This window comes from Poecilia latipinna, unplaced genomic scaffold (assembly GCF_001443285.1).
Source record: "Poecilia latipinna isolate Pla-1442-1.1 unplaced genomic scaffold, P_latipinna-1.0 Scaffold987, whole genome shotgun sequence".
Taxonomy (NCBI): Eukaryota; Metazoa; Chordata; class Actinopteri; order Cyprinodontiformes; family Poeciliidae; genus Poecilia; species Poecilia latipinna.
The window spans coordinates 201,015-218,123 of record NW_015113603.1 but is presented as its reverse complement, the minus strand read 5'-3'; the positions used below and the strand labels follow the sequence as shown (position 1 = coordinate 218,123).

The window sequence follows — 17,109 nt, the reverse complement described above, 5'->3', positions numbered from 1 at the left end:
AGCTGAAAAGACTAAGATTAGTTAATATTGGTTTCTGATGGTTTACTTTGCGACAAAGCTGTCAGGTTTTAATGCCCACTAAAGACTGAGAACCTAAACAAAGTGCATTATTATGCTTTCCATCTCTGGGTCTCTGCCATCCTCTCTCTGCTGTGCTGATCTTTGACCTTTATCGTGACCTGTGGGATATCTTTGCTAACTCCTACTAGAAAAGCTGCATATTAAACAACCACTTAGTGCCTGAGGCTGATCCTCCTATTAGCACATAAAGAGTCAACAGAAAATGTGTATTAGCATTAGATTAAAACCGCTTTGTTCTGCGTCCCGACTGTCAGAAACACAAAGACCTGAATTCTCTCCTGGTACTGAACTAATATGATGATAGACGTTGTAATCTTTGGCTAATTAAATATAAAAGATGATGCAATAGTGAAGGAGGCGGATTCAGAAAATAATCTGGTCAAAGGATTAATTGAAGCATTGCTAATGCTAAAGATGGCATCTTTCAGTGGAGTATATCCATCAGTAACATCAGCTGGGTTTTTATGCACAAAGGGAAATGGTGAAATGAATATGAATGTGATGTGAGTCGTGCTTCAGGACCTGTTTACGGGGTGCAGTGGGTTTAGTGAACTGGTATTTATTGCTTTGTTTTTCTCTTTTAGGAGAATGCCACAACGAATTCCTGTTATTTAGTTTGCTTCAGAGAGGTGGAGGAATCTAATCAAGGACAAGGGAGAAGCCTTCAAGACTATCAACTGGAGTGGAAACAGCTCAGGCGTTTAAAAGCCATCAGGACACCAGCTCCTCACACGTCTAAAGGTTCTGTATCTATCATTGATAACTTTATAAAATGTCCTGTGATGCACATAAAACGTCTACTAACTGATATAATCAGGGGTGCAAAACAGCAAAAAACAAACCGAAAAAGCAGAAGATAGATGCTCATATATTTAAAAGTAAATTAAACAATCATAGTTCCTATTAAAAACAAACAATATGTTAAATATTAAATAGAAGGTAAAAAGAAAAAAAAGCTCTTAAACTGAAAAGTTCATTATATAAAACTAAGTGGCTTAGTTCAGGGTTTAATAAGAAATATAATGTTGTTTCTTGTTTATATAATCCATTCTCTATAAAATAGCAAAGACAAACTTTTTAGCCATAATATTAAAACTTGTTAAATCAACAAAGACCCTGGAAGGACGAGCAGAGATAGAAAACAGATGGATGTTTATGAGCTGGCAGCCACATGTCAGCCTTCACATCTAATGAGTCTGAATTTCGTACCACAAACAAGAAAAAGTGGCATAAAAATAAAAAGCATCCTTGAATCTTAATGCTGAGCTACAAACAATCAAACTGCATTCAGTTTTTTATGTGCTCCTTGTGCCTTTTCAAATCTTTTTGGGCAATAAATGGGATTACTTTTGTTCTGCAGATGTCATCTCAGTGATTTTGTTGCAGCTTTTCAACCTGTTGCTTTGACAAATCTAATCCAGATCTGCAGAGTTTCTAATGTTTCTAATGGGAACCAGCGAGCGCCTCAAAGCCTTCCATGCTTATGGAAGGTGTGTTGAGGAGCATTAAACTTTAATCTGAAATCTGACTGGAAGTGCTTTAAAACTCAATCAAAACTAAATGTGTAAGGCATCTGATGTCTGGGTGTGTTACTGTGTAACAGTAGCATTATGTTTGATCTGATGCTGCAGGTTTAAGGCCGTCACGCTCAAACCGTGATGCCAGCAAATCACAAACCATGCAGCCAAAGGCAACTTCTTTCTACCTGAACGTTCTGCCTGATTGAGCATGGACAAGACAAACTATTCCAGTTAAAATCAGCCTGTCACAGTAAAGACAGCAGACTGAGAGATTTCTTTCTCTAAAGATTTATTTTCATTGTTCAAAATAGGCAGAGCAGGGACAGAACTCTGTATACATGTAATATTAATGGAAAAAGGCTTCAAAGTAAAAATAAAAATCAATTCATTCATGTTTGAGGGGAGTTTAAACAGCTAAAAAAAATCCAGCTGCTAATGAGGTAGAAAATGAACTATTCTGATCCAGCAGTTCTTGATATTTTTGAAAAGCTTGTAGATTAAATACAGTTATTTTATCTTGTTTATCTCTCAGCCTGAGACAACAATAAAACTGATGTTGCCTCTACAGTATAAAATTTTTAAAAAGCAAGATCTTGAGCTCCATTTTTACCAGTTAGTGTTTAGCACCATCTCTGTTGCTAGGCAACAGGACATAAGTCCTGCATCGGCCAGATCCTCAAAGACTGCCACTGGATTGGGACACCCTCCCAAGATATTTGGATCATGTCAGTTATTTAAATTCCTTTTGGGATAAAAAAAAAAGAAAAATTACGTTTGATTTGAATGGAATACTTAAAATTTATTCTGTATCAAACTGAAAACGCTAACTTTAGTATTTAATACCCAATGACCAATCTCTGTAAAAATGCTTCCTACATAATATTTTTGACATTTTGTCGCTTTTTTTTTTCAGACAATTTTATCAATATTTTTTTCTCTCCAATCTGCCATGATGGCAGACACTTTTTTAAAGTTATGTTCTCTGCCTTTCCAACAGTTTGTTGTTCAGGTTTAGCTCAGGTATAACAGCTCTGCAGTCAACAAAGTATAAAAAAGTAGCAACAAAAGAATCTTTCTATTTTGTAAATATCATGTTTTAAGTTTAAATGCAGTTAGATAAGGGTTAGGGTTTGTTCACATTACACAGCACCAAAACCAAAAACACTAAATATTTCAGAAAAGCGTGTTGAATTGAAATGTTGACATTTTTGGATGTGTGAAGTGGCAAATTTGAATATACCCAAAATAACACTGTAACACACAGAGCTACATGGTGTCCACTGCACTGTGCACCATCTGCATGGACCGCAGCAAACAATCCCAGTGAACCTTTCTCCAGTCATCTCCTTTACACCAGAAGAAACGTGAATTATTGAGCATAGTGCTGAGGTGGAACAGCTTGCTACGCTGTTTGGCCCAAAATGGCCAGCAATCCTCCCTGCTTCATGTAGCTGAGCACAGCAGGAAGTCAGATGAAGGTGAAGCACTGAACGTTTTATCAGCTGTCACATATGTCAGAAGTGAAATATGCTGGACTCATTCATGACAAGTTTCCTCAGGGTCTGCATATTACATCCTTGGCAACAATAAAAAATATCTTGAGCACAATCTGTCAGCACGGTGGCATTTCTTATTAGCTCAAACTGAAACGCTACCGTTCAGTTTTAATAAGGTGGTGTGAGAGATCTGATATGGTTGCATATTGTTTTGCAGTTGCCAGCGGTGATTTCTTTACTCACAGGAGGAATGGCTGCTGGGGAAGCTTTTGCGCCCTTCAGACACCATCTCCGGCTCGCCGGTGCACAGCATCTTCGCATTCATTTGACCATCTGGGAAACAGCGCTGGAAGTAATCTGGCCTTGGTCTGAAAAATTAGTTTTCATGTGATTACAATGAGTTAAGAGAACAGCTACTATAAGTCTCAAAATACGGAGTGACTGCAACTTCAACCTGAGCATCATTAGCTGTGTTTCCATTACAAATGTGTGCAAATTCTCATCATTCTCCAACTACTTCCTCTTATTCTTCATGGTTTGTGCCAGTGGAAATATCTGGTTGTTAGTCAAACTTGCAGTTTTCCTAAATAAACCAAAATTGATACGGCCAAAAAAACACCTCATTCTAACATTAAGTTGATGTTTCCCTTATGCAAATCTATTTTCTAAATGTCAAACTGCACAATTATGTTGTGGATGGAAAAGCAGCTACTGACAGCACTGTGAAGTGACTTGTTCAGGATACCTGCCAACAATCAGCTTGATAGTATTTGTGAAGACTCCATTTAATGCGAGTGCCAGGGACACAGCTGAGGACAGAAAGGACAAAGATTAAAACAAATCTTACATTGTCTCATTAAGTAGTAGTACAAACCTCAGTCACAGTTTTATACAAGTTCTGGTCAGTTTTGCACACTTTGTACAAACATGACGTTTAGGTAAAATTAGATCCAGTCATTTAGGAGTTCAGAGTCCAAGCCTCCAGAAATCAGTCGTTCTCAGTAACCAGACCTTCTGTGTGAAGCAAAGCGTAGAACAAGGAGTTGGTTTTTACCAGACTGTCTGTTTCCTGAAAACACTAAAGAGTTGATACGTCTGAGGAAGGCAGTTAACAAGAGAGAACAAAGACATTTATACCCACAAAATCTACATAATGCATTTAGAAGAACTGAAAATGTTGAGTTTCATCATTTTTATAGCTGCTTTATTTTCTTCAGAAAAAAATAAATAAATAAACCTGACTTTGTCATGACAACAGATTATTATTATGTTGTTGTTTTTTGTCTTGGTATAAATGGCTTGCTTCACTGGTAACTGAGGGAAATTTAATGAGTAAACAAAATAGTTTCCTCGTAATGGTTACAGCAGCACTAATAATCCACCTGCTTCAATAAAAGCATCACATTTATGCTTTGTTTTCATGTTGAGTTATGAATCTCCCCTAACATTCACACAGATATTGTCAGTTGAAATCTAATTAACCAAACACCCATCTGTTCTCCAAAATTGTCTGATATTGTTGAAGAAACAAAGTGTGTTCCTTGAGATAACAAATTCATTCATCTTGTTTAAAGAAAACAAAAAGTCGATACCTTGTGAAAAGGAGATGCATCGACTCATTATCACAAGAAAAGCAGCTTTGCTTTGTTGAGACTTCTACGGTGTCAGATTCCCTCTGTTGGTTCATCAGTCTGTGTGTGATGTGTGTGATCTTCACCCCATACAGCTCTGCAAGCTTTCTCACCTGTTTGCATCAACATTTTTAGGGCACTGCAAAAAATCTAACATAGGTTTCTGTCCAGTTCTCATCAGATCATGAAATTTATCACTCTATTATGAAAAAAAAAACACTTTGTTCTCTTGCGCGGGATGTTTATCTTCTTGATGTTCAAAGTATTTCTGTCCCTCTGAGCAACAGATCAGATCCTCATTGAAGGCAGACGAGTCTGAATCTGAATCTGAATCACTCCGAACTGGTTTGAAGTAAAGTTAGCTAATGGCTCAGTGCGTTTAGAAGTACAACGTCGTTTAACTCCGAGATGAACGAATAAAATAAACACAATGTCAAAATTAAAAATCAGTCAGAAACTATAAACACCCCTGTTGCTTTCATGATATTTAAGATGTAAAATTATTCAATTTAACAACAGCAAAAAGTAGGTCTAGAACGATAAATTGTTTTGGGTTATCAATGTTCGACATGGAGAATTACATAAGCTGTGCTGTTTTCCATTGCTTTTTGGAGATGTGATTGAATTCATGCCATCTTTGCTTCTTAAGATTTTATTCTTTATTATTCTGTTAATATTTACAGTGAATACATGTTGGATGGAACATCTGAAAAGTTACAAAAGTCTTATTGCAGCTCAGACATTTAGAGAATGGCAAATTACAAAGGAGTCCAAATGCTAACAATCTTTAATTTAAAGTTATTATGAGGTAGCAGGTCAAATTCCTTATTGTTGTTGATTTTAAACAAATCATTGTTCAGTCACTTTAAACATGGATTTTAAGGCCAGTTAAAGACCTAAGATGTAAAACATTAAACTCTTGCTAATATTACAATTCATGCAGCTTAAAAGAGCGAAAACATGGAAGGGATTTCCCTGAAGACGTGGATTGCCACAGGCAAAATCTGACTGTGAAAGAAATAAATGGCTCATTGTGATGGGAGAGAGGAAACATAATGTTGGTCAGTAGGTCAAATTTGCACTGAAACTGAATGTTCACTTAATTATCTATAAGGAGTCCAGTGGCTCTCATAGTTAGAGGAGAGAACCTGCCCTACATGTTACTCCCAGTGGACTCCAGTGGGACTTAGTTCATCCTGCTCAGACGTCTCGGAGTAAATCCAAGAGTTATCCAGCCTTCTGTTACTTCCTATTGCACAATAATGGATTGGGGACTTTTGCTGAACAAAACCAGCAGTAGTTATAATAACCAGAATGTATTTTATGGTTCCAATGCTGCGGACCTTATTGGAACTGTCTTTGCCTTACTGGTCATAAGTGCGTTCCTAAAACTGTCTGACAGCCTGTGAGCTTGGTTTCATCCTGGTGACTGGAAACCGTGCAGTAGTTGAATGGTTTTAAAGTAAAAATGAATCCTCCTAAATTGCTTCATGGTTCCAGAGCTTTTTATAACTGTCTGCAAATAACAGAGCTGAGGAGAAGCTGGAGTGATTGGCCCGTTCATGAACCCAGACATCCGAACATCTGCTGCATTCATCTTCCCAGTGTATCCAAACGACATTAATCTGTTTGAGAAAATGATCTGTGTCACATTCAGATTGTGTTCAGTTGCCCTTGAGTCTACTGAGTCGGTCCATCCATCCATGCTTTGTTTTAATGAAAAAATAAATATTCTATGTCAGCAATTTTGACATATTTTCCTCATTACTCCGTGGCAGGACATTTTTTACTTTTCATATTTTGTCATTGTCTTTGCAGTCACAGTAACATTTACAGTTTGCCTGAAGCATCTAATTAACAGTGCAAACATTTCCATGTTGCTTTCAGTCAGTCTGCAGGTGAGGATGATGAGGGTTTGCTCTTCTTCTCAGCAGCATTCAGGATTCACTCAGCTTTTCTCCAACATCCACAGCGGTTGAGTCTCATCAGGATTCTCACTCCTGTTACTTTGACGCCGTTCATCTCCTCTGTGCTGAGCTCAGTGGAGAGCTTTTGGATGTAGGAGTCAGATAATCTGTTCCAGGCGTCTGATCAGGATGCCTCAGGGTAGAGGCATTATTTTGAAATCACGCAATAGGAATGCTGTTGGGAACTACTGCATTGACGCCATCCTATGTCCTCCCTTCTTCCTGTTCATCAGTGCTTCCAGGACTGACTGAGACATTTGCTTAATACTGAATGTTTCCCCATGAGGTTTTTGCAGCAGATTGTTTAAAGTCTGTAGGTTTTCATTTTTTTTATTATTTTTTATTTTTGCACCTCTAGCAACTCTCAAACCATTTTGCTCTGTGTGTTTTAATCTGGGCATCCACATGTTGTGAGAGGAAACATGATTCATCAGACCAGATCACTGTCAGCCATTGGCTGTGCTCCAGTTCTTGTTTTCATGCTTCCATTGCTGTTTTTTAGCAATAGAAAGTGGTCAACATGCCCAAGCTGACTGATCTGTTGCTATGCAACCCCATAGCTAAGGTCTAATGTCCATTTTGACACCTTCAGATCAGAAGTAGCATGAACTTTCCCTACAGTTTCAGCTCCAGCGGCTCGTCTGTTGGATCAGACCAAATGCAGCAGCATCAGTAACCCTTGGCTGCTCATCCCCTGCTGTCTGTTCGTTCCCTCCATGAACCACTTCTGGTCGACTTTGGCCTCTGGAGACCTGCTACATCCCACAAGAGCTGCATTGTGGAAATGTTCTGATCCAGTCATTCAGTCATCACAATTTCAAACCTGGAAAACTTCTGAAATCCTTACACTGCTCCATTTTCCTGATCAAAAAAAAGAAGAGGGAAAATGCCTGATATTGCCCACTACCTGTAATGAAGAAATCTGTTCACCTGTCAGTGGTCATAATGTTATGCATGATCAGTGTACTCATTATGGAGAGAAAATTATCTAAATCAAGAAAGGTTTTATTAAAATAAAGCTGTAGAATTGACAAATGAGTCCAAACATGAAAAGACCACAAACACTCCCCCACATAAAGCGAACAGTAGCATCGCTCTGTGATATCACATTACCAGGATGGAAAACAGTGTTTCAACTTTATAATCACGATTAAAGTCAGCGCTCCGGAATCATCTTTGACTCATTCTCAGTGAGTAGTCTGGTGGGAAATATGACCCTCAGATGGCTTCATTATATTCTGACTCAGAGATAATCGCGTAATTAAGCGGCGTGACTTCTGGAATGATAAAAGATTATTAGACGACTTTTCAAAACGTTTTCCTTTCTACCATGAAGTAGAATACGGAGCGTGGCAGAAAGCAATGTACCACACAATATATGCCCATATATCAGCAAAAGTAAAGAGCATAAACTTACCAAGCATAATCTATTTAAACCTAATTATGTCCTGTAATCTTGTTTGCGTTTCTGAAGTAGAGAGCCCTGGGGGATACTTTCCAAAGTGATACATTTGGAACTGCAATGTGAAAGCTTCTGACATGAAAAATTAATATGTCTGTCAATGTTTTAAAAATAAACAACTTTACACCAATCTGAGTAATTAATTTAATATTTTTCTGTGTCATTTTAGAGATAGTTTCTTAATGCCATCCTCAGAACTCGGATCTGTCTGACATCTGTCATAAAATGCAGAACAGTCTTCCTTCCTTTAGTTCTTTGTTCTCCTGAGTTTCACAGTTTTCTAAACTGGTTTGCAGAAGTCCTTCTCTGCAGGCGGTGAGGGGCTCGTTAAATTCTCCACTGCAATGTAATCTCTGCTGCACTGAGCCACTCGCTTTCCACCTGATTCATCACTGTGTGTCTCTTTAATTGGATTTGTGTTAAACTTTCTTAATGCCTTGCAGCGCCGATGCCTTTTTCTGGCACTCAACCTCAAGGGAAAGTAGGAAAAAATGTGTGTGAAACCACTGGGTCCTGGTAGAGAATGAAAGAAGATGCTTTAAATTGATAATAAGTAAATACTTGGCTAAGAGCAATATTCATGGTGGCATATTGACAGACACACGAGGTCATAGAGTTTAAAGATCAGCGCCATAATGACTAATGAACTCCTTACATTTGGCTAGATCGCTTCAGGCAGAGGAAGGAAAAAGATATTGAGCTGAAAGAAATTCTAACAAAATTTGTTCATTGCTGAAGCATAAAAAATCAAATAAAGCGTGGGCAGAAACTTTTGTATAATACATATGCTGTTACTAATACAGACCAAATCATTCACATTCCAAGGCTTCTAAATTTCATGTAAGTGTAGCAGGGAATGCATTTAGGAAAAACATTTTGTTGTCATGCAAAGAAAAACATTTTCAGCACTTTAATCATGAGAACTGAAGGGAAGATTTTCACGCACCTAAACAAGCCTCCTTGATCTCCGTCTTGTCCGTTCTCTGAATTATCTTCACCACGAATATCACTGCCAGTGGAGTAAGGAAAGAAATTGCCTGTAAGGAAATAAGACAGAACAACAAAATGGTAATAATTACAGTGATTTTAGGGCTCCAGGGGATCTGTTCAACACGAAAACACTCCTGCATTAACTTGTGACCTGAACCTGTCAAAACTGAAAAACCCAACAACTGATTTTATTGTTCAGTGGCTCTTCCAACCAGCACTCAGAGTTTCTGTCTAATTTGAGCTCAGAGGTAATAACTGTTGCCACAGAAAGTATTAATTAAATCCAGAATGAAATTGTTTTATGTTTCTGCCCTAAGCAACAGCTGATTTAGAGATAAGATTCTCCAAATCTTCATGGCTTTAACACAGAAACTGCAGTGTGTGGCAGAAGCAAGTAAAGAGACTATGAAATTTGCACCTAGTCAACACAATACACACACATACACACGCATACACACACATACACACACATACACACGCATACACACGCATACACACCCCCACACACACACACACACACACACACACACACACATACACACACATACACACAAATAATCCAAACGGTTGAAAGAACGTAAGTTCCTAATCTTAATGGCTTGTCTACTTCGATGTCAGATGATGTCACTGTAGAAATATGCTGTTGTAGTATTATTATCAGTAATATTAGGAGAAGGTGAAGGAATCTTGTTTGGAGAAAAACTGCTCTGACATATGGAGGCAACTATAGGTTATTATTTTATGTCCTCCGTTTAACAGCCTCTTTAATTGGTTTGCTTCGACCTTTAGAGATTATGGATAAAAAACATCCCATCAGAGTAAATCTTTATTTGAAACTTGTAAAATACAGCCGGTGTTTATGTGAAACCATGTGACCTTATAGCCAAACGTAAGTTTATTAAATCCATTAGTGAAGAAACAATTATCTGGTTGTTTGTGAAATCTCATTAGTAATGATGAGGTTTCCAGTCGTAGTGATCATTATGTGTTTAGCAGAAAAATTAGGATATCTATATTCACAAATTATTTACGTTTAAAATCAACTTATTGGCTAAAATATTCCTGCAGTCTTGCATGTCTTCCAGATTTACAGGAGTAAAGAAAAAACCTCCTGCCACTTCTCACACTTGGAATATGCAGGAGTGACACTTGGAGCTGCCCTCCGGCCTCTACAACATTCATTATGAAGGTCACAGTGAGCCGTACTGTAGCATCATGTAAATCTTATCCATGCACTCATAGTAATAGTTAGATAACTTCTCCAGACCTTCAGGGCTGCTGTCAGAGTGGAAGTACTACAAAATGTCTGACAGGACAGATTATTTCCCCAGAAGACATGTAGCTAGGGAATAAGGGACTTTCTTTCAATTCCCGATTGATGGAAATGTCTTTCCCAAAGATTTATTGATACCCCAGCTAATAAAAACTGTCAATATTCAAAGAGAAACAGAATAATAGAGCAGAGCTAAACAGTTTGTGTTGAGGCCCATTCAGCTCTCCAGATCAATTGTCAGCTTGGAGAATTTGGCATTCATGCTTCTTGACTGGCTGCCAGAGATATAAATGACTAATGCAGTTTGAAATGCTTACAAAATTACTCATCAAATCTATCTGGCAATTAGTCACTTTGAGCTCCACCAAACAGATTGTAATTATGCTTTGACCTCTTTACTCACGCGACACTGGTTGGTCTGGCAGAAACAGACATGGTAAAAACATGCAAATACTAGATTCTAACTGCTAAGTATGCTGTTTTTAAATATAGAATGTATTTTATACACTAAGCTGTCATATGTCTGCTTGAAATGACTTCCTGTCACCGGCTCCTCAGCAGTTTAAAGGCGTCATGTGAGTGATGAGTGAGGAGTTCAGGGATCGAAGAGCCAGTCCCTCAAACTCAAACAGTTCACAATGAAGTGAGATAAATAAGCAGTCATTTTAAGCAGTTGTTTAAAATTATTTTTGCTTCATTTTATATTTTATATAAGTTAAAATCCAGTGCAACCAGACAGTCTCTTCACAGGAACTGAAATATCCAACATCACATTTAAATAGACATTTTGACTTGAGTAGAGGAAGAAAAGCTTTGAGACGCCACAAAAACTGAAAACGCACAGCGTCTTGTTGCCTGTAGGCATTTTTGCCAGCTGTTACAAATTCACTTCCCGGGAGAAAATGGAGTGTCTGACTAAAACTAAACATTTCTTCCAATGCCACAATGTTTGGCAGAAAACTAGACTTGAGGACAGTTATATCAACACAAAGAAGCTGATGTAAGAGTTGGAAGTTTTTCTTGTTCATTAAAATCTGGGATAGTTTTTACAAGCCTCAAAAATTATAGCATTAATCAAAGCAGCAGTCAGGAGACACCTCTGGAGGAGCTCCAGATATCTTCAGCTCAGGTGGAAGAATCTCTGAATGAAAATGGTAAAAGTTGCCCAGAACCAAAATACTAAGTTTAAGGCCTACAAACTGCTGGTTCCTGGAAAAATAACGCATTGCGCTGCAATTCTTATTGCACTTTTGAACTACTGGATAGATTTTCTGTCTCTCTTAACACACCATTCAAGTCATGAAACATGGTGGTGGCAGTGTCATGATGTGGGGATGATTTTCTTTAGCATGTGCAGTAACACTGGAGTCTGTCCTGTTCTTCAGGTGGTAGAAGACTGACTTTGTAATTGTCTTTATGTGTCTCTGAAGAGCCCAGCCCCTCACTGCCCCCAGGCTTTTGGGCCTGATCTGGGTGAATTAAAACTGTAAAAATACTTTCATTACTAATTAAAAGAAAGATAGCTGCCATGGGAACAGTTCCCTGACTGGTACACAAACAAACTCTGGAAATGAAAGTCAGTCTCTGAGCACCAATGATAAATAGATGGTGAGCGTTATAATATCCAATCATTAAAACAAATAAAGAAAATTCAGAGGAAGACTACTCTTTCTTTTGAGATGTGTAATGTACTTACAAACATAACCCTTTTAGGAATGTGGTCCGACTCAACCAGAGGATTCCTGTAGAGCCACAGCTCCTCCGGTTGGATAACTCTCTCAAAGGGCTCCAAGAACTCCGTAAACCTGCAAAGAAAAACACAGCAGAGTTTAGTTCTTACCATCTAACGGTTTGGTTTTTAGCTGCTAAAACAAAAAAAGACTTTTCATATATTATCTGTCCTCTGATTGGATTCAGTACCACACAGAAAAGGGTCTCTTAGTTTATTTTATTTTTTATTTTTGTGCTGTCCAAGAAAAGTTCAGGACTTTGCCTGACATCCCCTGCTGCCTTCTTGCACACTGCGTGTGAAAGAACAAATTAGTATTCTGCTGCTTTCTCCGTCCCTCCGTGGCCAGTCGGTGGTCTGTCCCACACAACCTTGTTCTTTGTCATTTTAACAAGGTCTTTTGTCACTATGGTCTAAAACAGTTCAATGCCCTCCTCTCCTTTGAAAAGAGCTCCAAGATAACACCAAGGTCTTTAAAAACAAAAGGCTTTGAATATGCTGAATATGGTGATTTAATGAGTTTTCTTCCTAAATAATGCAAACATCAGAGGGCATGTTGATGAATGTGTGAATTTTGTTCCTTTGTAGTTTCTTGGCAAGTGTAAAAGTCAGAAAATGTTCAAACATTTATGAATAAAGGGCAATTATTTATGGTATGTTTTAAGAATCTAGTTTTTGACTGTAGCACCTGCCCTCCTTTTCTTTGAAACACATGGATTAAAATAAACTGAAATTATAACAAATTACTCTTGCTGTATGATCCTGAACTTTGGGGAGATTTTGTGGTTGTTTCTAGTGTTTAAAGGGAACTACCTGGTTACATCAGCATCAAGGTGTTTCTCAGTGGACAACAGTTTGACACACATAATAAACATATAAGCTGAAAATGCTTAAAATACCTGCAGACCACTCTGGACCACTCAGGTCTATTCTGCAAATCCAGAATCAGAACCAAACGTGGAGAAGAAGCTTTCAGTTTCCGTTTCACTAAAATGAATCAAACATCCAGAAAGCTGCAGAAATACTGAGTTAATTTAAACCAAGGCTAAATACCCATTTAGAGCGGACTTTGATTAATAAGTACTGGAGCAGGATAAAGAGTAGCCCACATTCCTAATACAATGTAATGTTTTAGATTGTTTGTTGTTTTATTTCCTCCTAATCACATAAAGCACTTTGAATTGATTTGTTGTTTGCTATGCAGATGAAATTACTTTGCTTGCCTATAATCACTTTGCAGAAACTTTGTGCCTTCATTCTCCTTTGTTTCTTTGTTACACATTTTACAATAATTCTGGATTTCTGATATTAATACGACCATTATGAGTTACAAAACCTTAACAAAGCTGAAAGCAAAAACTTGGTAAATGTCTTTCAATGTTTCATCACAAAGACCAGAATTCAAAAAAGTGGAGGCAGCTGTAACTTTTTCCTTTTCAATAACTTCCTTGATACTAAATGTGATATTAAGCAAGGAGAAACTGGAATCAACAACTTCATAAGTTCACAATTTATAAACAAACAAAAACAGGATAAAATAGTTTGAAACCACAGCCTTTTGATTTTTAAAACTGAATGTGTTTTTGTCATAACTTTCAATAATTCATACTCAAAAGAAGAATATATATAAAATTAATTTCAAGAGAAAAATGTTCAGAAGTGGTTTACCAAAAAATGTCTAAAATACATGATCACATAACGAGTTAAATGTTAAGCTAAATTTACATTTTATAGATAAACTAATTATAAAAAAATAACCAAAACATAAAACACTGCAGCTTAAAGCTGAAGGACTGGCTGTGCAGGTCACTGTGAGGATAAACTGTAGAAATTCAGCAGGAAGAGGGAATCAATTATCCAAAACTTCAACATGTCCTTCACATCCAGCTGTGTAAAACAAACAGTTAGCATTGGCTAAATATGATGAGTCTCCTTTAGGTCTCTCCAAAGTGATTGTTCAACAGAATTTCTTGTTTTTCCTCTTAGTATTTTTCACCCAAACACAGAGCCTGTGAGAAGTCAGCTTGACAAGAGACTGGAAATATGAAGAGTTCTGCACATCAGGCAGAGGCTGTGAAAAAACTATCGGTTGGTTTGGTGATAGCTGCATGTCAAGATGTCGCTACAAAGGAGAAGCCTTATGTTTCTGATTCAGCTCAGCGGTGCTGCCTTCTCTGGAAGGGGCATGCATTAAACCCCACCCTGCGAACAACGTGCCGCATGCTTCATGAAATAATCCAACTTTTTTCTGTCATCTCTGTCATGTTCAGGCATCAGCGGTTGAAAGAGTTATTTTGGTTCCTGGGGACTAATGCAGGGAAACGGAGCGCAGACAGATAAAGTCAGCTCAGACCCCAGCCTCAACTTTTAGGTCATTACATGCAGCGATGATCCACCTGTCAGCCTGGAAGGCTTATCTCACATCCAGCCCACATCCTAATTAGTTTGAGACACACACTCCCCCAAGGTATCAGCTGCAGGCAGATCATTTTTCATGGGTGTTGTTGGACTGCATGGGGTGTTTGAGTTTATTTATAATGCATATTCTTTGTTTATTTGTGTGTTATATGATTGGATGGCAGAGACGGAGCAACATCATCCAAAAATTGTATTTTACAGAAGTGGACGTATTTAAACATGCAGGAAAACATTTCACATGGAGAAGGTTTCTCCATGTGTTACATATTATTACACATGATCATTTCTGCATCTGAAACGTGGTGAAATGTTTCACATGTCACAGTTTCCACATCTGAAAGTTAATCCCATGTCAAGTGTTTATTCACATGTTGAAATATTGTTTTGTTTCCCATGTATTTGCCTGATAAAACTTATTTGACATGTAGAAGATGCCATCAAGTTACTACACTATAATTTTTACATGTCAAATCTGTCAGAAACAATTTTAAATATTTTCAACCATAAAAAATGACCCAAAATAATTTCCACATGTAAAACCTGTTTACTGCACAACCTAATTCCTATGTCCAACATTTACTTAGAAGAAAACTTCACATCTAAAATGTTTTCCACATTTTTTTCAAATATTACTAGTTGCCACCTGTGAACATGTGTTTACATACTATCACACTCTATACCTGGCACATGACCTACATTTTTATATTTCTAAACAATATACTGATGTTCACATTGGTAACATGGGTTAAACTATGACTTCATAAAAACTCAAGTTTTTGTGACTTGTTAAAAGCAGACAAGACAGTTGTACTAATGTTTGCTTAAAATTATATTCCCCTTTTGAAAGTTATTGGAGAAATACATGTTGACCTACAACAATCAGAGGACAAAGTAAGAATGTGAAACGAAGGTTAATGTCTGCTGTGCAGTGGAGCTCAGAGGGAGGAGGAGTTTCTGGTAATTAGCCTGTTGGATGTTCAACGTCAGCATGAATGCATAAGCATTTGTGACAATTTACTGGGTGAATGAGAATGAGACTCTGATTGTTAGAGCGCTGACTAGAGAAGCACTAATTAAGTTCAGTCTAATGCATTATGTATGACTTCAACATCAGCATCACAACTAATTCCAGGACTGAAATGTTCGGCTTTCAGAATTTATAGCATAGAGATGTTCCAAAAAAACATTTTCTGAGTGTAGAACCGGATTTGAACGGCTGTCACATTTGATTTTTATATGTAAGACATAAAATGACATAATATGACTGTTATTAAGCACAATAAACATGTATGTTTTATTCATAAAGAAATAAAACAGGAACAGATAACACTGAATATCTTTGTTTTTTTAGTCCTTAGAAAATATTTTCACCTTTTCATGGCTGATCACTCTAATTAAATGAAAATGAAAATCATTTTTGTCTAAAAGTCTTTTAATATTATGAATTATGTGTCACATTAGTGCCAAAGTCGCTGTTAAAAGCCTTGTCTTTTTATTCCTTTGCAGAAATGATGATTTTCAGTTTGGCTGAGGGACATTTTAAAGGTCCAGGTCCGAGTGATGTTGCTTAAATTAATCCAAAGCATCTTTTAAGATGCCAAAGTTAAAAATGTATTTGTTAATACCAGGGTTTTTACTGAAATGAGGCTGAAAGGCAGACAGTAATGCATCAGCTGGAGAACAGAAGATTTATTTTGTTTGCATAATTAAAATGGGAAAAATGTTGATTGCAGTCCCATTAGTAGAGTCTGTAGAGGTAATAAGTTACACAGCATGTGTGTCAATTTTTCCTGCTGGGAAATAATTGTAATTATCCTAAAAAAGAGACAGACAGGGAGGAGCAGGCTGAGTTTTAGAAGCAGCAATTTACCCGTTCAGAGCAACAACAATATGTAAAGTTTACAGATGGAAGAGATCCTCACTGGGGGCTTTATGGCTTTTGTTTATGATATATTTGTTATTAAATTTGTCCCTCTATGTGGTGTAAACAGGAAGCTGTGAAAGCCAGTGTTACCTTAAGCTGTAAACCCAGAGGGGAGCACAACTAAACACAACAGAGCCGTGATAAAAGCTACTGCAGTGTGAAAATCCATCAGAGGGAGAGCAGGAAGGCTTTCCCTCAAAGGCAGACTAATCAGCCGCCGTATCGCCTACTGTTAGTTCATGTTGACTCTATGTGAAACAGAGATGTGCTTTTCCTGGAATACATGTGGTTGGGATTTGTCAGTCCTATTTGTAATGATTTCTGGAAATGTTCTAACATCATCAGCCATTCCATTCGACAAACAAAATACTTTCATTTCTACTTTTTTAAGGGAAATTATCTGGATTAAGTCATATATTTTATGAAAAATGCAGTGTGTTGTGTTACAGAAAGTGCACTCAGTGATTGTCAGCTGCTGTGGTGTACCACAGGGGTGAGTGTTGGGACTATTACTTTTTAGCTTATTTATTAGTGATTCAGCAGAATGTTGCTAATCAAGTGTAAGCTGCTATTGCTATTGCTTCTATATATATATATATATATATATATATATATATA

At 37.4% G+C, this 17,109-nt stretch overlaps 1 protein-coding gene across 1 annotated transcript in view; it reads right to left on the bottom strand.

Annotated features, from left to right (window-relative positions):
• plpp4 (phospholipid phosphatase 4) overlaps positions 1-17,109 on the bottom strand; it is a 55,584-nt gene that overhangs the window by 12,670 nt on the left and 25,805 nt on the right. Inside the window, exons 2-5 of the mRNA XM_015050355.1 lie at positions 12,117-12,225; positions 9,104-9,194; positions 3,843-3,906; positions 3,341-3,465 (exon numbers count right to left, since the gene is read on the bottom strand). Coding sequence (XP_014905841.1) covers positions 3,341-3,465; positions 3,843-3,906; positions 9,104-9,194; positions 12,117-12,225 — 389 coding nt within the window. The remainder of the gene's footprint in view (positions 1-3,340; positions 3,466-3,842; positions 3,907-9,103; positions 9,195-12,116; positions 12,226-17,109) is intronic.